Source organism: Nicotiana tomentosiformis, chromosome 11, assembly GCF_000390325.3.
Source record: "Nicotiana tomentosiformis chromosome 11, ASM39032v3, whole genome shotgun sequence".
Lineage (NCBI taxonomy): Eukaryota > Viridiplantae > Streptophyta > Magnoliopsida > Solanales > Solanaceae > Nicotiana > Nicotiana tomentosiformis.
Window position 1 is genome coordinate 100,476,214 of NC_090822.1, and position 26,281 is coordinate 100,502,494.

Below are 26,281 nucleotides of genomic sequence, written 5' to 3' on the forward strand. Positions count from 1 at the left end.
TATTTTCTTGCTTTACTTGATCAGATTTTTTTCCATTTAATATTTGTTTGTCCACTAATATTCATGAGTTATTTGAATATAAGTCCTAACAAGTCAGATGTTTGAATGAGCTTCGAATCGGAACGTCGTGTTTCTTCATCTATTTTTATCAAGCGGGTTCAAAATGCAAAGAAGCAAATATACAAAGAGGTCAACAAAAACTATATATTAATAAAATATATTATTACAACTGTCCTCTACGAGTTTTCATTTCCTGAAATGTATTCATAATAGTATCATCAGAAATTGTGTTAAATATTTTTCTTTCTACATAAGGTACCAAACAACCGCTCATGAATTCGTCATCCATTCGATTTCGCAATTCATTCTTGATCAACTTCATCGCCAAGAAAGTTCTTTCAACTGTAGCAGTGGCAACTGGTAGAAGCAAAGCAAATTTCACAAGGCGAAACACAAATGGATAATTCAAATGCTTCTTTGTCTTAACTAGTGTTTCAGAAAGATCAACAAGTCCTTGTAGATTTGAGAACCTTTCATCAACATCACGAATATCAACAATATAAGTTTCAAGTTGATTCTTGAGCGTAACCATTATATTCTCATTAAAATCGTCAGGATACAATTAAGCCATCATCAATATCTTGTTTATGTCAAAACTAAAAAATGAATCAATTGGATTTAAGCAAGCTACTCCAACAAGCAAGTTCATTGTCACCTCATTAAAACGAGCATTGAGTTCTTGAACTTGCCAATCAATAATCTTAAAAAATATATCAGCACGATAGTGATGTAAAATAGTATAATCAGCAACTTTACGTCGAGATCTTTCAGAGTTAATATAGAAGTCATCAAAGTTTGGTATCAAAATATTATACTTGACACAAAATACAGACACCTTATCAATAAGTGAATCACATTCTTCTTCTCTTAGCTTTTGCAACTGTTTCTTTGCCACTTCAACAAGTAGAATAGCATTTGCAATATCTTGCTCCTTTTTTTGTAAGGATGTATTAAGCTCATTTGTGATCCCCAAAATATCTCTCATTACGTGAAACATGAAAGCAACCTCAAATGTTTGACAAGTGCTAAGATATCCCTTTGCATTAGCTCTTTCTTCTAAAGTTCGGGCATCAACAACGATAGTATCAAGAACATCAATAATTGAGCCAAACATAGAAATAAAGTTCTTAAAAGATTTGTAGTGCGAACCCCAACGAGTATCGGCAGCTCTGGCAAGACCAAGTTCTTGATTCAAACCCCTACCAGTTTCAAGTTCACCCATGTCTAATGCCTCTTGAACTTTTTCGGCTGGATATTCTTGAAGATCATCCATACGTTTAAAAGAACATCCCACTATATTCAATATATTAGAAACCAACAATACAAGTTCTCCCACTTCAAGACACTTTTTGGATACCACAACAAGAGTCAATTGAAGTTGGTGTGCAAAACAATGAATGAAATAAGCAGATTTACTTTCTTGTTGAATCAAAGTTTTAAGGCCACGTAAATCCCCTTGCATGTTGCTTGCTCCATCATAGCACTGTCCATGCATATAAGAAAAACTCAAAGAATGTTGAGTAAGGTAATCAACAATTGCTTTCTTTAAACATAAAGCACTAGTATTACGAACATGAACGATCCCAATAAAATGCTCCACCACAGATCCACATCTATTAACATATCGCAAGACAATAGCTAATTGCTCTTTGCGTGATACATCACATGATTCATCAACTAGCAATGCAAAAAGGTCTCCATTAATAAAGCACATAGAGGTGAAGGAAATTTATTGGTATTAAATCTTTATGCAAAAGAGGAATAAATACTAAAAATTAAAAAACTAGAATTGGTTCTTATTGTTATTGATCACCTGAACTTTTAGTTAGATACCAAGATGAAGCCCTTTGTCTTTGAGGGAGATGACCTCGGCAGGGGCTAACAGAGGAGGTTAGTGGTGACTATAGAAGTGATTCTCTTTGAAATTGAGAGAGAGAGAGAGAGAGGCACTGAAGGGCTTGGGATTAGAGATTCTGATCATTTTCTGATTTGGAGAATTGGGGGATATTTTAAAAAGACATAAACGATGTCGTTTATATGGGAAAAGAGACATATATTTAAAAAAATCAAAAATAGAGGAATATATGCAACTAACTGGTTTCGAACTCAGGACCATGTGAAAAATTTAAACACATTTGAACCCTCTTTACTAGCAGGCTAGGCGATTTACTTGTTTAAAGTGGGTTCAAAATAAGTTTTATACCATTACGTTTTTGAAGACAGAAAATATATACCTACATACACAGTATTATTTTTCGACGAAGTGGGTTCATATGAACCCTCTTGACTCCATGTGGGTCCGCCCCTGATATATATACTACTAGAAAATCGTAAAATTCCGACTGAAATTTTCGACGGAAACAAATTGTCGGAAATTTCTGACGGAATTTCAAAAAAATATCAATTATATTTTTTTTTTAAATTTCGACCATATTTCCGACCAAATCGGTCGCAATTTTTGGCGCAAAAACCAGTTTGACAATTCCGACCGATTCGGTCGGTAGTTTTTTAAAATATATATATATATATATATATATATATATATATATATTTAAAATGACAATTCCGACAGAATCGGTCGGATTTTTTTTTTAACGCCCTACCCGACCCCCGTTCCCCAAAAACAAAAACATTTCTTTTCTTCCTCCTTCTTCTCTCGTCCTCCTCCTCTCTCCCTCTTGTCCTTCTTTACCATACTCCTCATTATAGGTAATGTATTTTCGCTCTCTCTCTCTCTCTCGTTTCCTCGTCCCTTCTCCCTCTCCTTCCTCCTCCCTTCTCCCTCTCCTTCCTCCTCCATATTTCCCTTAATTTTTTAACTTTTTTTTTCGTTTTTAGCAGTGGTTCGGCGGCGGCAGCGGTTTTAAAAAATATATATATTTAAAATGACAATTCCGACCGAATCGATCGGATTTTTTTTAAAATCCTACCCGACCCCCGTTCCCCAAAAACAGAAATATTTCTTTTCTTCCTCCTCTCATCCTCCTCCTCTCTCCCTCTCATCCTTCTTCACCATACACCTCATTATAGGTAATGTATTTTCGCTCTCTCTCTCGTTTCCTCCTCCCTTCTCCCTCTCCTTCCTCCTCCCTTTTCCCCTTAATTTTCTAACTTTTTTTTTCGTTTTTAGCAGTGGTTCCGCAGCGGCATCGAGACATTTCTTCTCCGGCATTTTTTTTGTCGAGGTAAGTACTTCGTTGATATATATATCTTGTTTTTATTGTTATATTTGTAGTAATTTTAGTTATTGTATTAGATTTTCTATATATGAACATCCTAGCTAGTTGAATTAGGTATGGTTGAAATTTTAGGGATTTTAGTTTTTGAATGATACTTAATATAAAACAAAAAAGAGAAGGATATCGGTTGTTCCTATAGGGATTTTGTTTTGCGAAATTCTTTTGTTACCGTTATTATGTAAATTAGATTGTCTAATTTGTCCAAAAAACTAATGTCATAAATAGTCACTCAATTTTGGGTTAAACAAGAATATGTTAAGAAATCCTAAATCTAATTTTAGCGATTGATTAATTTATTTTCGAAATAAAAAAGGTGACATGTTGGCATAAAGCAATTGAGAAAACAACGATAGGAAAGAAGGAAAATAAAATTTCACTTTCACTTCCAACGGTAATTAAGCCAAAGGGATGGAGGACTATATATGAGTATACTCGAATAGAAGAAAGAAGATTGTTAAGAATTTGAAGAATTCAAAGACTGCAATTCAAAATCGTGGGTTATTAATATAGTTTAAAACTTTGGTATAAAGCTTGTTGTACTAGGTCTTCGAGGAGACGCATAAGAAAAAGAAGAAAGACGGTACAAGAGAACACTGGATGGAGACGCGTGCGTCAGACACATATGTAAAATACTAACTTCATAATTATCTATGGTTTATTAATATTAGTTTGTTTACATAATAGTTATGTTTTTATTTCAGGAAGATTATCATAAAAAGGTGAAAGAATGGCAACAAACTCAGCCTCCTTCAACTCAACCAACACCTGATGATATGGCTTCATTGTGGACAGAGACAGCGCGTGGAGTAAACAGTCGACCTACAAGTCATCCAAACTCACTCTTACCCAATTCTTTTTATTCTCAAAATCAAGAACAGATGGAAGATATGAGAGAGAGAAAATTATGATTTGAAGCAACAGTTGGACTCACAATTCGAAATATTTGTTAAAATACAGAAATTCATGAGAAAGCATGGGCATGATCTATCTGACGATGAGGATGAACAAAACTGAATCTGATTTGTAGTAGTTTAGGTGTATGGTTTCGGTTGATTGGTAAACTTGATTGTGAGAGACAAGTTTATATTTTATTTTTAAACTTGAATGTAGGCTACTATTTGGATGTTTTTATGCCTAAAATTATTAGGTTTAATGAATTTGTTGGTTTAGATTGTATTAATTGTTGGATTTGTCGGTTTAGATGTTATATTTGTTGATTGGTTGTTCGCGCGATTGTATTGTAATTGTTTGACAGGTGGTGTAGCTCAAAATTGAGCAGAATTCTACCCAGTTTTACAGAAAATTTCGACGGAAACGGTAGGACAGCTGTCCAGTTTTTTTTTCAAAAATACCCAGATTTTCGACCGAATCGGTTGGAAATGACAAAAAAAATAATTAATTTTTAACAGTTTTCGACGGATTCCGTCGGAAATTATATTTTTTATTATTTAATTTTAAATAAATATTTATTTTTATTTATCTTATTACGACTGATTCGGTCGGAAATTTGAAAATAATTTGGTGGTCCGACCTTTTGAACGTTCCGACTACTTTGGTCGGAAATCACCGACGAATTCGGTCGAAATTTGTTTTCCGACCAACTGTTTTCTGATCGATCAATTTGGTTGGAAAGTAGTCAGAAATTCGTGATTTTCGACCGTTTTGGCAATCAGAATTTAGCCATTTTGTAGTACTATATATATATATATATATGTATGTATGTATGTATATATATGTATGTATGTATGTGTGTGTGTGAGAGAGTGAGAGAGAGAGAGTTAGTGTAAGGATAAATATAAATTAGAGAAATCTTAATTTTGTATTGGAATGATTGTATTTCGTATACTCCAACTAATTTAGAATTGATGTGTTATTGATTGTTTCTCTTAGTTCTTTTTTCAGTCACCAATATTTACACAGAGCTCACATATTTAATATAGTTTTCTTGTGCAAATATTTTAAAAAATCTTCTGAGGGTGATCCTCTTTTTTTTTTTGGTAATAAACTGTGAATATTACCATAACAACCAAAAGTTTTACAAACTAAGAGAATCTAGTTTCCAAGCCACCTTCTAGGAAGGGTGCTCAGAATACTAAGATCTCAGAAAGACAAATCCGCCATCTATGTTTTCTAATTACAGAGCCTAGTAATCAAAACTTGATAGTTCCTAGCTCTTCTAGAACCTGTACAATTGCTAATTCTCTCCCTAAGTTCTTTTTGAATTTGTAAAACTATAAACTCACTATTTATATTTAATTTCCTGAATATCCTCTAATTCCTAGCTTGCCATGTATAGTAAATCATGGCTCCACAAACAGCAACACCAACTTCTTTTCTGAATTGCCTCCATTGTCTGTTTCTGATCCATTGCAGGGTGCTTCTAGCAGGCTTCTGTGGGAGAGAGATACCAGTCTATGTAGCCAGTTTTTCTCTTACTTTAGTGATCCATTCACATTCAGCAAAAAGATTTAGTTGAGTTTTAGGAACTCCAAGCTCCCATAAGCAGCAATTCATGTTCCCATCAGTGAGTATATTTAGTCTCAGTAACCTTTCCTTTGTTAGCAATTTATCCTGATAAGCAAGCCATAAGATTATTCTTTGTCTAGGCAACATTACAGCACTCCAAACCAAGTCAGCTTCTCTCATCCTTGTCATATCCCCAAGTATTGCATTATAACTACATGTTACTGAATATGTGCCATTTGGAGTTAGCTTATATGTGTTTCTGTTATACCATTGTGACATCATTTCTTTCAATGAATTCAACTTCTTCCAGTACCAGCTACACTCTTGAAGTGGTTTATGTTCCTAGATGTCTCTACAGTTCTTTATATAAACCACATGTACCCATTTAACTCACAACACATCCTTCTTAGTGACTATTTGCCAAAGCAGCTTACCAATTGATGCAATATTCCGTCTTAGTGATCCTCTCTTTTGATTCCCTTATTTTGGAAAAATACCAGCTATATTCATTTATAAGTAACTTATTGCAAAAATTGATCAATTCATAAAATATTACTAATATTAGCCAATTAGCTATTTGTAGCCAAAAAGATCAAACTTTTATTTTCTTTTGAGTGGGTATTATCAGAATAGATTTGGTACATCTTAAGGAGCTTGCATTTCAATTTTGGGATAATTTGGTGGAGTTTTGAAGTGGTTTGAATTGAAAATTAGAAGTAGAAGATGAACATGAAAAAAATAATACGTGTATCACACTGTGTATCACTTATGTATCACATATGTATCAAATGTGTATCACATGTATATCTATGTATACCTGCGTGTGAGATACATGCATGATACATGTGTCATTGGTAAGTTGGGACTTTTTGGGGACATTTATGTAATATTCCCTTAAGAGTATTTTTTTCGAGAAATATTGCTAAATTTTTATGACATGACACACTCACTCCGTGATATTGTTTTTGAATTAAATATTTGCTACATCGGTCTTTGAGTTTATATCTGTCACGACCCAAAATTTCACCACAAGCGTCGTGATGGAACCTAGTCTCTAAGACTAGGTAAGCCGATTTCCATTACATTTCGAAGCCATTTTTTTTTAATCTGAATTAAATAGATAACAAAAACCAACAGGAGAACAAATATAAATATAACAACCTCCCAAGAGTGGTAGTACTGAGTCATGAACTCTAACTGAATACATGAAATGATCTCAAAGATCGAATACTCAATATTGTTTGATTAATAATTAACAGTACAATAAAAAGAAAAGGCTCCAAGGGACTGCGACGACCAAGCAGCTCTACCTTGAATCCTTTCGATCACACTCTAACTCTGTCCGAATCCGATATTTCCAATACCTGGCTCTACACAAAAATATGCAGAAGTGTAGTATGAGTACACCACGGTCGGTACCCAGTAAGTATCAAGACTAACCTCAGTGGAGTAGAGACGAGGTACAGTCAAGACACTCACTAGTCAAATAACATGTGCAATATAGCAGTATACAATAGTACTGAAAAACAACTAGCAATGATAATAACAAACTCAGCCAGTGATATAACAACAAGGCAACAAGAACGTCATAATTATTGCTCAGGCGAATAAGGAACACAAGTACATTCAATAAGTCAAGTCCTTCAAATATAAATCCTTCACATATTATTCTTTAAGATAAATATCTTTCGAATATACTTCTTTTGAATAATTATCTTTTGAATATACTTCTTTCAAATAAATATATTTTCAAGTAAAAGTCACCATGTGACACCTTATTTCACAATCATAAAAATTACGGGTCTCAGCCCACTTTCATATTTTCCACGGCACCTCGTTCCCATATTTCTATCACCATCACACAGACAACTCACGTGTCAATAATAAAATCATCATATTTTTCCCCGGCACCTCATGCCCATATTATTTTCATAACTGCACGGACAACTCGCGTACCAAAATATCAATGTATATAAGATCTGCAAGATCAATTTATTTTCAATAAAGTAACGTTAAAATCTTTAAATCAAATAAGAAATCAACAAAAAGATAAGTTTATTTTAGAAATCATTTGAGTGAGTAAAAATGTCATTTCTATTAAAATAAAGCATCAGATAAACTACTGATTTGGATATAAAATTTATTAAATTAAACATACTAGAAATTTTCTTTTATTTAAAATAACTCAATCATCAAAAACTAGTACAACCCAAAAACACAAATCCTCAAAGTATCGTACGAAAAAAGTCAAGGTCAACACAATACATCAAGAAATACAAAACACTTAATATTAAGTCAAATAATACATCACAGGAAATACAAGAATTTACAAATTACGGAAAAACAAAATAACCAAATGAAAGTGCAGCCATAGAGAAATATCAAAAAGGGCACTCTAGAGGTACCGCATCGTAGTTTCAAATCATAAATAAATTCACAATCTTTCCTTATATCACCGTGGGAGCCTTCACATATTATTCTTTAAAAATTATTTTTCCCGAAATAGCATCCCGCGTTTTAGCCACCCTTATCACACCACATGACTTCTAGTAGTTCCTCTACTAGCCACGCGTTTCAAGCCACCCTTATCTCACAGCATGCGTTTCAACACCCTGACCTTATATCACCGCATAACTTCTAGTAGTTTCCCTACTAGCCACGCGTTTCAAGCCACCCTTATCTCACCGCATGCGTATCAATATCACAATATTTCACAAATCGCACCTCAAGCGCCCAAATATCACAACATAATACAACTTGCACCTCAAGTGCTCACATATCACAACATATCATAAATTGCACATCAAGTGCTCAAATCTTATAACATATCACAAATTGCACATCAAGTGCTCAAATCTTACAACATATCACAAATTGCACATCAAATGCTCAAATATTACAACTTACCACAGAAATCAACAACACATTATTTTTCCACAATAAGGAGCCACGTCTCGATCATAATGTGCACAATATCTTAACAAAATATTCGGGAGTGAACAACTCAACTGAATAATATTTCACAATTTGACACTTTGCCTCAATATGATTCACGACCTTTATAATTCAATACCAAATTTTTCAACAACGTGAACTGAAAAGTAATTCATCAAGGAACAACACCTATTTTAAATCACAACTTCAGGAAATAAATAGATTTATTCATCTTATTAACTAAATTTTTCATTTAAATTTTCTGTAGGTAAAATCAATAATGAAAGTATTTTCCATAAAAATGGCAACTCAAACAAACTCAGAGTTCACATAAAAGTCAAGTGGAAATAACAACAAAATATCATATAAAAACAACCTCGGCAAACAAGGAACGAGGCATGACAATAAGGGATTTAATAAGTTACAACAATTTTCTAACTTAATACTTAAGGGCGTCTACGAATTTCAGCCAATATAATTTGCACATATAAACCAAGTACGTACTCGTCACCTCACGTACATGGTTTTCAATTACACAATTTCGACATAAGACTCAATGCCTAAGGAGTAATTTCCCCACTCGAGGTTAGGCAAGATACTTACCTTATTGAAGTTATGCCGATATTTCAAAATAGCTTTCTCATGTGAATTGATCTCCGGACGGCTCCAATCTTTCTTGAGCCTTCCTTACATTACTACGAGTTTTCAAAAATCCTAGAAACTTCAATATATATATAGAAACATAACAAAAGTGAACCATAATTAGGAAGATTTTCATGGTTTCAGCTCATTTGAGCATTTTATCAAATACTAGGTGTGCAAATTTGGTTACAAGGTTCTTCTACAAGATTTTCTTCATTCCACAACCCAATCTTTACTTATTTGATCTCAACAATCTTTTCACAAACCTTATTGGAACAAGCATATATACATAATACTCTTACACCCAAGAATCATACTCCCAATCACCAATCTTTTACCCCAAACTCGAAATTGAAGACTAGGGGTTGAATCTTACCTCTTTGACGAAGATCTTGTGATTAGATTCCTTGATTCTTGAAGATTGGATGATTAGAATGTTAGGTTCCCTCCTTATCTCTCTAAAATGCTCTTACCTCTCTCTAAAACCCTCAGAAAAACACCTCAAAATAAGCCTCAAAGCCTATTTATCAAAATGGGGTCGGGTTATGAAAATAGAACAATTAACCCTCTGAAAGCAGGTTTGCGATCGCATAATGGACCGCAGAATGGGTATGCTGGCCGCACAATGGTATCAAAATTCGGTGCCCAGAACTGGGCTGTTCTGGTCCATTCTGCGACCAGTTTGCGATCGCATATCCACTTATGTGATCGCATAATAGTCGCAGAATTACATTCTGACAGCATTTGGTAATTTGGTCATAACTTCTTGTAGGGATGTCCAAATGATGAACGGTTTGAAGCGCTAGAAACTAGACTCAAAGATATTTAATTTTATAGGTAATACACCACATAACACTTCGTATAATGAGAGTTATGATCATTTGTAGTTAGGTCTTGTGCGAACTCACTTGAAACTTTAGTCTATTATAAAAGTTCTAACTTCTACATTCGATGTCGAAACCTATCGAATCAAGTCCGATTGACCTCAAATTTTGCACACAAGTCATAAATAACATAACAGACCTATTCAAATTTTCAGAATCGGATTCCGTTCTCGTTATCGAAAATTCAACCTTTGATCGAACTTTTCGAAAATCGTCTATTTTCCAACTTTCGCCAAAATGCGTCGAATTGACCTACGGACTTCCAAATCTAAATTCGGACATACGCCTAAGTCCTAAATCACCATACGAAGCTATTGACACCATCAAAATTCTATTTCGGGGTCGTTTGCTCAAAAGTCAACTATCTGGTCAACTCTTTCCATTTGAGCTTCTAAATAAGAATTGTTCTTTCAATTTATTTTTGAATCTTCCGAAAATCAAACTCGACCACACCCGTGGGTCATAATACATATTACAAAGCTGTTTGAGACCTTAAGTCACTGAACGAGGTATTATTTCTTAAAACGACAAGTCGGGTCGTTACATTCTCCACCTCTTAAACAAACGTTCGTCCTCGAACGTGCTAAAAATTATTCTGAGGTTACCAAATCAATGATTTTACTTCTACACATATACTCACGGTTGATTATTGAGATTATTTCTTTTAATCATACTTATAAACTTTAAAACATATTTATTACACTCCAAACATTTTCAAAAGGCTTGATTTTTTACATCAACGCACGGTATTAGTCTCAACTGGCTATAGCCACTTGTACCTACACACACATCAACTTTCTTGATAGTGTTGAAGTACTTCAATTTTTTTTTTCTGTGGTGTTACATTCTTCCTCGCTTTGGATCATTCACCCTCAAATACATAACATAATTTATTTCTTCTTTTGCACGCCTCAATCCCCCAAATTTTTTACTAACTCCCAAATTTTTCAAAATTTCGGCAGAGCCTTCCTTGTAATTGGGCCTATCCACCTACCAGAGTAATACCAAAACAATTCCTAACAACACATTCACAACCCAACAAAACACCACAAGGTATATATCAATAACACAAATCTCAGCATTACAAGCATTGCATTATCATAATGATATCAAGACATGAATCACATCATGTGTATGCTCATCACCACATCTCTGGTCTTAAAAGTTTTTCATAATTAATTCCAGCATCGCTAATTAACCTCATGTTAACAAAAATCTCGTTTCAAACCTCCACTTTACTAACAACGAGACACGAGGCATGAAGACCACATACCACTTGGGCACTCACCTCGTAGGATAAAACTCAATAATTATAACACGAATTTGGCAAATTATGCACACAAAAATTCATACAAGAATTTTCAAATAATCTTAATAGGCATGACTCCCTATAAGTACTATAGTACAATTTAATTTCACAAAGGAAAAATTTAAACTCATAAATATTTCACCACAAGGACCTTGTCCTTATATAACTTCCACTGCGGCTTGTAGCCCGGTTTAAATATTTCACATCATATAAAAATGCGAGGATCTCGTCCTCAACTCCGAATTACAAGTATTTTGCACATTGTGCCAACTGAAATTTCAATTTCCATTCTTTCTTCTTTCTAATAATTTTGTAAACATTTTTCATAATACATAATGAACTCTCATACCGGTAGGGCATATAATTCATAAAATTGAAATCAATTATTCTGAAATCACATCAAAACCCACTGTAGTGAGTAATAAAAAGTCATGTTTGGACTTATAGCCCTCAATGGTGTACAAAAATAAAAATAATAGATACGGGCTAACATCATCAAACCTCCCAACAGGGATACACATGTAAGTGGTTCACAAAATTATGAAGCTTACCCAAAAGTGGAGCATAATAGGAGGACTCACCTCTATATTCAGATCCGAATCAAATTAAGGGGAAAATATCATTTTTATAACAAATCAGGATCATACTTGTAACGACACAATTTGGTGTATCGGCCTCAGCCAAATCATAGCGTTTATAACAACGGGTCGGGACTTCACCTCTTAGGCGTCCTCCACCTCTAACTGGTAGTGTACGTGGAGTAGTAACTGCATTGGGGCCCATAGCCTGAGTGTTCTGATAAAATTCACCCCTCTCAAGTCTGGCACAATCTCTCATAATGTGCCTAGTGTCACCACACTCATAACAGTCCCTCTGAGGTAGCGGTTGCTCATACTGAGTCTGTGCCGGATAACTGGAATAATCATTATAGGAATCTCGTGCCGATGATGCATTGTAAGAACTTACCGGAGTACTCCGAGTAATCTGATGCGCGGACTGAGCTGGCCGACTGCTCGAGCCTCCGCTATAATGGGTCCTAGCTGAAGAGAAAAATTCACTAAACCCTCCAGATCTTCGAGACCTTTTGGCCTCTTTAGACTCCATTTCCTCGCCTAAAACACCCTCAATCTTCCTTGCAATCTCTACTACTTGTTGAAATGGTATATCAGTTTGCAACTCTCGAGGCATGCATATTTTAATATCATAATGGATCCCCTCAATGAATCTGCGGACCCGTTCTCTAACTGTAGGAACCAAGATAGGTGCATGACAGGCTAACTCACTGAACCTGATAGCATATTCTGACACTGTCACAGTGCCCTGATACAACCGTTCAAACTCTGTGCGCCACGTATCTCGGAGAGTCTGGGGAACAAACTTTTTCAAGAACATTTCCGAAAATTGAGCCCAAGTTGGTGGTGTTGCTTCGACCGGTCTACCTTTTTCATAGATTTGCCACCACTGATATGCTGCGCCTAACAGTTGAAATGTAGTAAAGGCAACTCCGTTCATTTCCACAATACCCATAGTGCGGAGAATACAGTGATAATTTTCTAAAAATCCTTGGGCATCCTCTGTAGATGTGCCACTGAAAGTAGGTGGACTATACCTCTTAAACCTTTCAAGTCTCTTTTGTTCTTCTTCTGATGCCTATGGCTTGACCTCAGGATGAACCGGAATAACAGGTTGTAGCGGTACTACACCCGGAACCTGACCAATGTGAACCTAATCCTTTGAAGTCGTGGTAAGAGTCTGAGCTACTCCCCCAATCTGCGAAATATTTGGTGCAACAGAGATTATTCCCGCCTGAGTTAATGTACCAAACATACTCAAGAACTATGCTAAAGTCTCCTGAAGTCCGGGGGTAACAACATGTGCTTATGGTACCTTTCCCCCAACTAGAGCTACTGGCGGCTCCTCAACTGCTGCTCTGACAGGTGCTCCAGTCGCAACATGTGCCCTTCCTCGACCTCTACCTCGGCCTCTACCTCGGCCCCGGCCTCTTGCAGCCTTAGCAGTATGTGCGGATGCCTTCTCAGCTAACCCGGTAGCACGTGTTCTCACCATCTATGAGAGAATAGAGATACAAAGGCTCAAATTCCAAATTCAACAAGTTACGCATGACAGGAATGAAAGAAGTGGAAATTTCCTAACAGTTTTGTAGCATCTCGACGATAAGTATAGACGTCTACGTACCGATCCGCAAGACTCTACTAGACTTATTCGTGACTCGTAGAACCTATGAACCTAGAGCTCTGATACCAACTTGTCACGACCCAAAATTCTACCACAGGCGTTGTGATGGCACCTAATCTCTAAGACTAGGTAAGCCGATTTTCATTACATTTCGAAGCCATTTGTTTTTTTGAATCTAAATTAAATAGATAACAAAAACCAACAGCGGAACAAATATGAATATAACAACCTCCCAAGAGTGGTAGTACTGAGTCACGAACTCTAACTGAATGCATGAAATGATCTCAAGGATCGAATACTCAATATTGTTTGATTAATAATTAACAGTACAATAAAATGAAAAGACTCCAAGGGACTACGACGACCAAGCAACTCTACCTTGAATCCTTGCGATCATACTCTAACTCTGTTCGAATCCGATATCTCCAATACCTGGCTCTGCACAAAAATATGTAGAAGTGTAGTATGAGTACACCACGGTCGGTACCCAGTAAGTATCAAGACTAACTTCAGTGGAGTAGAGACGAGGTACAGTCAAGATACTCACTAGTCAAATAACCTGTGCAATATAGCAGTATACAATAGTACTGGAAAACAACTAGCAATGATAACAACAAACTCAGCCAGTGATATAACAACAAGGCAACAAGAACGTCATAATTATTGCTCAGGTGAATAAGGAACACAAGTACAATCAATAAGTCAAGTCCTTCAAATATAAATCCTTCACATATTATTCTTTAAGATAAATATCTTTCGAATATACTTCTTTTGAATAATTATCTTTCGAATATACTTCTTTCAAATAAATATATTTTCAAGTAAAAGTCACCATGTGACACCTCATTTCACAATCATAAAAATTACGGGTCTCAGCCCACTTTCATATTTTTTACGGCACCTCGTGCCCATATTTCTATCACCATCACACACACAACTCACGTGTCAATAATAAAATCATCATATTTTTCCCCGGCACCTCATACCCATATTATTTTTATAACTGCACGGACAACTCACGTACCAAAATATCAATGTATATAAGATCCACAGGATCAATTTATTTTCAATAAAGTAACGTTAAAATCTTTAAATCAAGTAAGAAATCAACAAAAAGATAAGTTTATTTTAGAAATCGTTTGAGTGAGGAAAAATGTCATTTTTATTAAAATAAAGCATCGGATAAACTAGTGATTTGGATATAAAATTTATTAAATTAAACATACTAGAAATTTTTTTTATTTAAAATAACTCAATAATAAAAAACAAGTACAACCCAAAAATACAAATCCTCAAAGTCTCGTACAAAAAAGTCAAGGTCAACACAATACATCAAGAAATACAAAACACTTAATATTAAGTCAAATAATACATCACGGAAAACACAAGAATTTATAAATTACGGAAAAATAAAATATCCAAATGCAAGTGCAGCCATAGAGAAATATCAAAAAGGGCACTCCCCGAGGTACCGCCTCGTAGTCCCAAATCATAAATAAATTCACAATTTTTTCTTATATCACCGTGGGAGCCTTCACATATTATTCTTTAAAAATTATTTTTCCCGAAATAGCATCTCGCGTTTTAGCCACTCTTATCACACCACATGATTTCTAGTAGTTCCTCTACTAGTCACGCGTTTCAAGCCACCCTTATCTCACCGCATGCGTTTCAACACCCTGACCTTATATCACCGCATGACTTCTAGTAGTTCCCCTACTAGCCACGCGTTTCAAGCCACCCTTATCTCATCGCATGCGTATCAATATCATAATATTTTACAAATCGCACCTCAAGCGCCCAAATATCACAACATAATACAACCTGCACCCCAAGTGCTCACATATCACAACATATCACAAATTGCACATCAAGTGCTCAAATCTTACAACATATCACAAATTGCACATCAAGTGCTCAAATCTTACAACATATCACAAATTACACATCAAGTGCTCAAATATTACAACTTGCCACAGAAATCAACAACACATTATTTTTCCACAATAAGTACCCACGACTCGATCATAATGTGCACAACATCTTAACAAAATATTCGGGAGGGAACAACTCAACCGAATAACATTTCACAATTTGGCACTTTGCCTCAATATGATTCAGAGCCTTTATAATTCAATACCAAATTTTTTAACAACGTGAACTGAAAAGTAATTCATCAAGGAACAACACATCTTTTAAATCACAACTTCAAAAAATAAATAGATTTATTCATCTTATTAACTACATTTTCCATTTAAATTATGTGTAGGTAAAATTAATAATGAAAGTATTTTTCATAAAAATGGCAACTCAAACAAACTCAGAGTTCACATAAAAGTCAAGTGAAAATCACACCAAATTATCATATAAAAACAACCTCGGCAAACAAGGAACGAGGCATGACAATAAGGGATTTAATAAGTTACAATAATTTTTCAACTTAATACTTAAGGGTGTCTACGAATTTCAACCGATATAATTTGCACATATAAACCAAGTATGTACTCGTCACCTCGCGTACATGGTTTTCAATTACACAATTTTCACATAAGACTCAATGTCTAAGGGGTAATTCCCCCACTCGAGGTTAGGCAAGATACTTACCTTATTAAAGTTATGCCGAATATGGTGTTGCTCTTGCTATAATTGTTAGATCAATGCATTTTATGGTATCAATATATTTACCGTTTCTCTCCGATCAAACATTGTTACGTTTGATTAAAAAAAATTAATAAAGAGTTCTTGCAAAAATGGTAGTTAATATGGTGATGTCATCCTCTTTTATTTCATAATCTCATTGATGTTCATCTATGAGTGAATATATGAAGTACGCTAGAGCAAATTTTACTGTTGTTTAAAATTGAACAAACTTTTTGATCTAGGTAGACATATGTTAATGAAACTTTTGTTCACTCTTTAGAATATAATTAAAAGGGGTCAAGGTTATAATATCAATTAGCATTACATACTACGTTTCATCCATCCATATTGAGTTATTTTATTGAGTAAACCGATAACTGAATCGATAACGATCGATAACTGATTAACCGATACGATATCTTATCGGTTCGGTTATCCGTTTAGAATATTTATAAACTGATAATTGATATGTCGAACCGATAATATTCACAGCCAAATCGAACCGATAGATCCTTACCCTTACTGACGAGTTAGAGAATCCCTTAATTCTCTGTTGGAGTAATTTAATTACCAGCCTCAGACTTGTTCAGTGGTCAAACTTTATATTCTCGATACTGTATATGAAGTTTCAAACAATTTAAAGAAAACCGCGTTAATAGAAGTTGATCAGAAATGTTTTTATTCTTAAAATGTAACTTTAGTTCCTACTGAGATAAAAAATTCTTACTCTCCAAAAGAAAAATGGTACAAAAGAGGTCCAATTATGTAGAGGCGGAGCTAAGATTTGAAGTGTGTGGGTTTTAAATCTTAAAATAAAACACTACTTTCAGCGGGAATTGAACCCTCTATCTTTCCCAACAAACTCACAACCCTTACCATTGAACTAAGACCCCTTTTGTTACTGGGTTCGGCAGTATATATTTATATAGATTTAGTAAATATTTCAATACAAATATAGAGTTCCGTAAACAACGCTCCCACTACTGTAGCTCCGCCCTGCGATTATGCAGAGGCTATAACGATTTTGACATCTGAATAACAACGCTCCAACTATAGGAGAATGACGCATATAGGATTATTTGGTGTCACTATTTAAATTTTGATCTTGCTAAGAAAAGTTTTAAGAAATTAGTCTCCGATTAAAATTTTAAAGTACGCAGATAAGAAATTTTTGGACTGGTCTTATGGTGATTCATCACAATTTTGACGGTTGCCATAATTTTGTAAGTTATAGTGATCATCCACAAAATTCTAATGGTTGCCATATCTTTATGCAATTGACCAAAAGATTCTAACTGATCAACATAATTTTTTGCATTGGCTGAAAATTTTGTTGATTGTCAGGATTTTGGTGCTTTAAAATTCTGACCAGCATACTTAAAATTTTAACACGAAATTATTTTTTCAAAACTTTTCTTAATGGGATCAAAATATAAACAATATTTAAAAAAAGTCCATCCAGCGTCATTTCCGGCCAACTTTGCTTGTCTCCGGCCTTGGGTTAGATTTAAATATGCAAGCAGGGTGGGGAGAAATTCAAAAATAGCCAGATTTATAAGTAGTAATTGAAAAATAGCAACATTTTCAAAAGTAATCAAAATTTAGTCACTTTTCATGTAAAGATAAATCTGAACGAAAACACTATTCAGAATTCGAAAAATATTCCAGCATAATATACTGGAGTTCCAGTATAATATACCAGTCCAGCATAATATGCTGGAAGTTCATACACAGGTGCTCCAATCTCCAGTATATTATGCTGGACCGGTCCGTGTTGCAGTAAAATAGTAGCTATTTTTCAATGACTTTGCAAACGGTGGCTATTTTTGAATTACCAGTCCGAAAACTGGCTAGCCCGTGCTATTTTTACAGCAGGGTGTTGTAGTCGTAAACTATTTCATAAGGAGATAAAATTTAAAGAATGGCCAAAAAAAGGTCATACTTTGCAAATTATTATTATTATTATTTCTAAAATTGTTTATTTGAGCCCAAAAGTGAAATTGTCACTTGTATTTTAATAAGCCTAATACATAGAGAACCCTATTAACTTGGCTATAATTTTGAGAAATGTATATTTTTAGCCGGTCCCAAAAATAATAATCAAAAAAATATATATTATATATATATGTATTATGCATATACTATACATATTTTATAAAATATTTGGTTAGCGAATACAATTAATTTTGGCTAAACGGCCAGTTTTGTATTTTGCCATATAATTTTTACTTTGATACATCAAATAAGGTTTATACCTATTAAACACTCACTGCTCACACCGCCTCCGACCACCACCACATTCACCTCTACCACTACAGTTAGTTAGTTATGCACATCATTATGATATTATCATTCAACTTTGATTCCACTTAAAGAAAAGATTTGTTAATGTCGATTCTCTATTTAATTCATCCCGCTCAATGATGAACAAAATTCAACTAGAGCCATTTCCAACTAAAAAATTAAACTTATAGCAATATTCTTACATTATCCATATAAATTAAGGACACCCACAAACATATAAAGTTTCCTTTTCAAAGATCTAAAACAAACGCATCAAACAAAACTAGAAAAAAACCCAGATATTACAAATAAACAAAGAACCAAATTGAGCAAATAAACAAACACGTGGAGAGCATCACTATATAAGAAGAGGGAGAAAAAAATGAATGCATTGTGTTGTAGGAAGAGGCGGATTTAAGATTTGAATTTTATGGGTTTCTATGACAGCCTCTAATTATCTATACAATAATAATTGCATTTATAATTAAATATTTATAGATATTTGATGAATTTCTTAAAACAATTTTAAGGTTTGGCGAAAAACTATTGGGTTTACAAGAACCCATAAGTTTAAGACTAAATCCGCCTTTGATTGTGTCTAGTTTCAATGGTGGAAAGGATGATGCAAAAAAAAAAAAAAAAAAAAAAGAACAAAAAAGAATAAGAAAAATGATAATATCGAGGGAGAATGTTGTACTGAATCTATTGATGTAGATCTTTTTGTATTGGGTAAGATTTGTAGTTTATAGATAGTTGTCTCTCGAGGAGATATGTGGCAGATGGACTAAATCAACCGTACTAAATCGTGTCGAACAAATTATTAGGTTTTTTTTAATAAAATCGTAAATTTTTATATAAATTTATAACCATACCGAATAATAGAGTAGGTTCGTTAATTTTATAAAAATAAACTAAAAAATACAAATATATTTTATATACTAAGTTTAAAACTAATAAAGCATTAAATTTTTTTCCCTAGGTCTTGGGATTATAGAAATGGTTACAAGTGACCAAATAATTAATATCCAAAGTCCCAACTTCCATACCTATTCTACTACTCATATCAAAACTAAATTAGCTCTAATATCTTGAGTAGCAAGTCACTAGGTATTCCAGTGATCTTCAGTAGCAAGCCACGGGGTATTTGATATCTTTCCTCTCATAAGATTTAGATTTCTCTTGTTGGATATTAATTTTCTAACAAGCTCTATTTTTGCATCCCAAATTGATTAGTATCTTTCTACTCATATGATTTATATTTCTCTTATCTTTACTTAATTTGTTTTACGCTACCATACGATAGTGAGTATTCTAGACATCTTTCATGTTCCTTTAATTATCACTTTTAAAATAGTAAAAATGTCTAGAGAGTTTTTCAAAGTCATATGCAAGTACACATTTATCGCATTTTAACTTCGACTAGTGATTCTTGCATGGCGTTTTTTAAAAAATACCAAAAAACTAACCGAACCGCATCGATACCGAAGAGAAATCGAGATGATTGAGACGGTTTCAAAAAGTATAATTTTGGTTATACAAAATGAAGTAACCGAAAAATGATACAATACGAATTTTATGAAATAATCGGTCGAACCGAAACATTGACTCCCCTAGCAGTGATGATAGGGTAGAGATGAGTCAGCAAATAGTTAATGTCGGATATAGTCATATGAACGGTATTGAGTTGATTGCGAGGACATAAAGATCGGGGAAGAGAATTTGAAAGTAAGTACCGGAAGGAAAGAGCAGCATTAAAGGAACAGTTGTTACAAAAAATCACAGCATTTACTCCTAACGTTATGCAACCATCAACATAGATTTTTATTTATCTTTAAAAGGGCGTAATTTTGGGATCTTGTCTCCTTTGATTTAACTATAAATAACAACATTAGCACTCATTTGTAAGGACACGAAATACCAAAATCACAAAGCTATTATTCTTTCTCTCATTTACTTAAGATTTATAAGATTGTTATCCAAAATTTTCACTTACTCTTGGTTGCCGTGGATCAATCTAAAATGCATACTTATTCTTTCTTTAATTATCTTTATTTTTTTCTTTTTTCTTTGCTATTTTACTAGTCAAATCAACTTAATCCATGTGTCTATACATTTACAAATTGAACTGTACCTTTTTGCGGGTAAAACTTTCATTTGAAAAGTACACCTACATTCATTTAGCTTTGATTTATCTATAATCTCTAGGGCTGAATATTAAGATCTAAAGATAATAATCGTATAAATATCTTGATTTGTTTTATCACATTAGGATAATAAACATGTCTAGGACTGCCAACAATTTTTTTAGATAAATTTATTATTATTCAATTTATTCCTTGAGATTTAGTATTTTCTTTTGGTAGAAAAGAGAGATGAGAACTTAATAAACTGACATGGACGATAATGGTTTTGGGATGAGAGAGAGACCTGAGAGGGAAGATATCCAAGTAAAAAATTATGCTAAAGGCGCTCCAAGCAAAAAATTATTAAAACTTCAACAAATTATGAATTTAGAATTCGTGAGTAGAGGGTATATCGAAAATAGTTTCTCTATCTTCAAGATAGGGGTAAGATTTACGTACACACTATCCTCCCCATACTTTACTTCTGGGACTACATTGAATTTGTTGTTGTTGTTGTTGTTATTGTAATAGATTCGGTTATAAGAACCTTAAGATTCAATCAATCAAAATTAAATTTTGGATTCGCGAGCTCTGATTATACTCTTATGTCAATAACAGATTGCTTATCGCTCTATTTTCTCTTTATAGTATCTTAATTCCACAGTCTTTTCAAGAAATTGTTTTATAACAGTTTCTCAAAACTTTAGTGGCGAAAACAAAAATACCCCTAACTAAAATGATTTTGACGAATTTCATATGAGGTGTGGAATTTCTTGAAGGTTTGAGAAATCACATGTCATTTTTGAGTATGAATTTGATGGAAATTAAGAGCTGACAAATAGAGGGATACAATATGTTGCTATTGTGTGAATATTGACATAATAAACCCAAGATCAAATATGATATTAAGACACAAAATAAATCAAGATTAGCAAGAATGGTTGCGTACCTGTTTGAGCCATATCGCAGATTGACGAAGGACTAGGTATTCCTCTCTATTACCCTTTCTCCAATATGGCGGCGTCAATGGGATAATTACCACACACAACAGATGTTATAAAATAACTCTGACTATGTGTTTATATAAGGACTAGAAAGGGGACCTAGCTATAATTAATGAAATCATGACGGGCCCTCCCATTAAGTACCTCGTCGGGTTGAGCCTACACCAACCGCCGTACTAGACTCATCTAGCACATAAAGTGCACGTCCAATAATCAATTATCACACTTGGGCTCACGTTTATGGACTATTATCAAACTCCGATATTTAAATATAAATAAAATAAATAATAATATAAGTCCATTTTTGTTACATTCTCCCACTTGGGCTACATTAGCAAAAAATTTATTTAAAACAAAACAAAAGCAACCAAAGAAAATTCCGGGATGACGAAAGAAAAACATTTGTGGCCGCAATTTTATTTAATTTTAAAACAAGTCCATAAACTGTAATCGACCTATATTAACTCAACCTTGAATATCGGACTTTGGCGATCTATGTATTATTGTCAACATATGATTTTCCATAATCACAACAATCTCAATTAAGTAAACAAGATCATGGTCTAGTAGTGTAGTAAGGAATAGTATGTACTCATGCACTATTATCTTATCGGTCCTTTATATGTCATAAAGACATATAACATATGCACATCTTGGGAAAACCAATTTTTACCTCAAGATACCGTATTACTGAATTGCATCATATATGCCATCTTGGACGAACCAGTTTTCATCTCAAGATACCGTATTACCGAAATCCATCCAATATATATAGCAACTAAAGTTGCATATAACTGCACATCTGAAAACTCTTGGGCGAACCTATTTTCACCTCAAGATACCATGATGTGACTTACAAATAATGTAAATAGAAATGATGATCATCATAAAATGATATATATAAAATTAAATGCGTAATTTATTCCATATAATAAATGTTCACAACCACAGAGTATTAAAACTCTCACTAAACTAAAGAATCAAAAGACTCTACAACACCCATATTTATAACATGACTTTTAAAATCAATGGGCCTGAGACCTTTAGCTAGTGGATCAGCTAGCATTTCATCTGTACGAATATTCTGAATAATAATATCTCCTTGCTTTACCAACTCTCTCACTGTCAAAAATTTGATTTGCATGTTTTTGGTGCCACTACGCAGCTTATTATTCTTAGAAAAGAACACAGTTGCACTGTTATCACAATAGATTATAATGGGTCTTTGAATTGAGTCAACAATTATGAGTTCTGAAATAAAATTCCCGAGCCAAACAGCTTGAGCGGATGCACTATAACAAGCCACAAACTCAGCATACATTGTCGATGGTGTAACTAACGTCTGTTTAACGCTCTTCCAAGAAATGGCACCACCAGCAAGAGTGAAAACATAATCAGATATGGACTTATAATCATTTATGCACCCGCCAAAGCCAACATCTGAAAAACCAATTATTTCAAGACTATCAACTCTTTTGTAGATTAATATATAGTCTTTGGTCTTCTGAAGATATCTCATGACCTTCTTGGCTGCAACCCAATAATCATGACCAGGATCAGACAAGTATCTGCCAAGGACGTTTACAACAAAAGCTATATTAGGTCTAGTGCAAATACGTGCATACATCAAACTGCCAACTGCACTAGCATAAGGAATATTTTTTATGGCTTCCCTTTCAATATCATTTTTAGGACATCGCTTCTTACTCAATTTGTCCCCTTTGACCACTGGTATATCCTGATAAGTAGGGATTTTGACTGCTTATTTGCTCTCTTTTACTTATATTTTAGCTCAAAAATGCTTAAAGGTATTCCCGAGAACTAATGAAATATGCTTTCTTGCAAGAATATTAGGAAACGAGCCAAAGAAATGAAAATCAACTAAGAAGGAGTAAAAATTAGACAAGAACCAAAACAAGGCAAAAGGGACCGTACAATACTGTGTGCGGCCGCAGACTCTGAAAAGCCACTGTCAGAATTTCTTCACAAAGTGAGGACCGCACAATTATTGTGCGGCCGCAGAAGACAAGATTCAGAGAGATATGTTTTGGGGACCTGGAGATGTGCGGACTGCACTATTATTGTGCGGCCGCAGAATGCAAAAGTGCGGTCGTACTCATAAATGTGTGGTCCGCAGAAATTTTTCATATCCAATCCAAGATCAAGAGTGCGACCGCACTCAGAAATGTGCGGTCCGCACAATCAGAGGAAGTATGGCCGCAACTCAGATTTATGCGGCCGCAGAAGACCACCCTGTCAAGTCAGCTTCAAAGTGTGGACCGCATAACCTCCGCTGGGGTAATTTTGTACGATAATTTTAGATGGGTATAAATAGATCTTTTTGTCATTTTTAGGTTAAGTTTGAACCTCAGAATAGATAGCCGTTTTTCTTTACTATTTTGAGTAACTTTGTAATAGTTTATCATCTTAACATTAGATTTTCTTTCCTTAATCATCTATTATGAGTTTTATCTTAGTTTCTTCTTTAATTTCTTCATTTCCTATGAGTAGCTAAAGCCTTAGCTAGGGTTGTGACCCAACCTTAGTATGGGTATCTAATGGGTGATTGATTTAGGGCATTTTTATGATTGGGTATATGATATTTAGCCTAGTTCTTTCTTGAATTTAAGAATTTATGGTTGCAAACATTGACTTATGCCTAATTGACTAAGTCTCTACTTCAGAAAGAGAGATTAAGTCTAGAAAAACTTGGCTAACAAGAAATTAAGGTGAACTCTAGAAATTGATAGCCCCAATTAAAGGGTCGAATCTAGAGATAGTAAGACCCGAATTGACCATCTATTACTTGTATCATGAGATACCCATTTGGACTTGAGAAAGCCAAATTGGGTAAAATCACTCAAACTATCGAGAGGTATAGAGTGAGTAATCACGTGTGATTGCTATATTGTATCCCGACCAACCAAACATGCACTAAATCTCTCAATCCGGTAGGTAACCAACTAGGCGAAAGTTATAACCCTAGATCTTTTATAACCTGAAAAATAACAATACCAAAAACACTGTCCCTTAGCTTTACAATTACAAGCATTAGCATAAAAATTAGAAGTAGAAAATAAATAACCGAATATGTGGAAGTGCAATCTTGAGCACGTCATATACTTAGACTAGGTATATACCTAATCCAACATAAAGCTCTCTGTGGAATCGATCCTGACTCGCGTTGGGTATTTATAATTGCATCGACCATCTCACAATCCCAATTAGTGGTGTGAGTTTGGGCGACATCAATTTTTGGCGCCGTTGCCGGGGAGATAAAAACGGATTTAGCTATATATTTGGTTTTGTGTGTGATTTGTCCTCTTTTCCTTCCGGGTTACTAACTTTTTTGTGAATCGATTGTAGGTACAAAAATGGCTCTCAACAATGATCCTCTCGGGAACATGCCTTTGGGGGATGTGGACGTGGAAGATGACCCAGTTGAGGATGAGCCTCAAGCAAATAGACGAGGTCGACTGCCTCAAGACAACATTCTTGTTCCACTCCCAAATCCACCAAGAGCGGCTCCACACCGGGTGTTTCCGAATGAAGGGTACGCAAGTGCCATAGTTCTGCCCCGCATTAGGGAGGGCAACTTTCAAATCAAAAATGCTATGCTCACATTGCTTGAGCAACGGGGATTCTTCACTGGGGCTCCGAATCAAAATGCGTACAAACATTTGAAAGGATTTGTGGATACTTGCTGGGGGAGTAAACAGACCAACGTCTCCGAGGATGCTCTAAGGTTGAGGCTATTTCCCTTCTCTCTATGGGGGAAAGCCTTGGACTGGTTAGAAAGATTGTCAAATCATTCTATCCATATATGGGATGAATTGGCGGAAAAATTCATTGCCAAGTTCTTTTCTTCCGGGTATATGGATACTCTTAGAAACGAGATTCTAGTATTCAAACAAGAATCCAATGAGCCTTTGCACGAGATATGGGAGAGGTACCACATTATGGTGAAAGAGTGCCCGAATAATGACATGACTGAGGCTATGATTCAACAAACCTTCTACAGGGGGATCAATACTACCAATCAATGTGTGGTCAACCAACTTGCTGGTGGAAATTGCATGACAACACCATATGCCGAAGCTTGTGAAATCTTAGATGAAATGGTAGATACTTCATCAGCATGGCAAAGTAGAGCAAATCTTCCTTAAGGTGATCCAAATATGATTCACCTACACAAAGAATTGCATGATCATGGGAAAGCAATTGCCGAGTTGACCATTACAATGAATCAATTGGCCAAAGCTCAACTTCAACAGGTTCAAGGTCCTAAGCAAGTAAATGCAATGGAAGGTGTCAATATGATGGTGAACAAGCGAAGGCCAAAGGGTCAACAAGTGCAAAATTGTGTGAAACAATTTGTGCAAGATGATATTGGGAGAGGTGGAGATGCAACCACCTCAAATCAAAGAAGATGAGATTCCAAGCAATGTGGTTCAAGTTAATGAAAAGGTGAGAATTGATATTGATGAAAGTGTGGAGGAGA

The 26,281-nt window shown here is 34.7% G+C and overlaps 2 protein-coding genes and 1 long non-coding RNA gene across 3 annotated transcripts; 1 reads left to right on the plus strand and 2 right to left on the minus strand.

The window, feature by feature from the left end:
* Positions 1 to 223: 223 nt before the first annotated feature.
* On the minus strand, positions 224 to 592 carry LOC138901922 (uncharacterized). The gene has a single exon (XM_070189723.1). The coding sequence runs from the start codon at positions 590 to 592 to the stop codon at positions 224 to 226; it is 369 nt and encodes a 122-aa protein (XP_070045824.1).
* Positions 593 to 622: 30 nt separating this feature from the next.
* Positions 623 to 1,774, minus strand: LOC104099484 (uncharacterized). The gene has a single exon (XM_009606493.1). It carries the CDS (start codon positions 1,772 to 1,774, stop codon positions 623 to 625), a length of 1,152 nt encoding a protein of 383 aa, XP_009604788.1.
* An 886-nt stretch (positions 1,775 to 2,660) lies between these two features.
* On the plus strand, positions 2,661 to 4,479 carry LOC104099485 (uncharacterized). Its single transcript, XR_011412100.1, has 5 exons — positions 2,661 to 2,769; positions 2,902 to 3,090; positions 3,194 to 3,245; positions 3,830 to 3,923; positions 4,001 to 4,479. It is a non-coding gene; the product is annotated as an uncharacterized lncRNA (long non-coding RNA).
* Positions 4,480 to 26,281: the final 21,802 nt, after the last annotated feature.

Coding starts and splice junctions, on each gene's coding strand:
- LOC138901922 (XM_070189723.1), bottom strand. CDS start 592: ATGGTTACGCTCAAGAATCAACTTGAAACTTATATTGTTGATATTCGT.
- LOC104099484 (XM_009606493.1), bottom strand. CDS start 1,774: ATGTGCTTTATTAATGGAGACCTTTTTGCATTGCTAGTTGATGAATCA.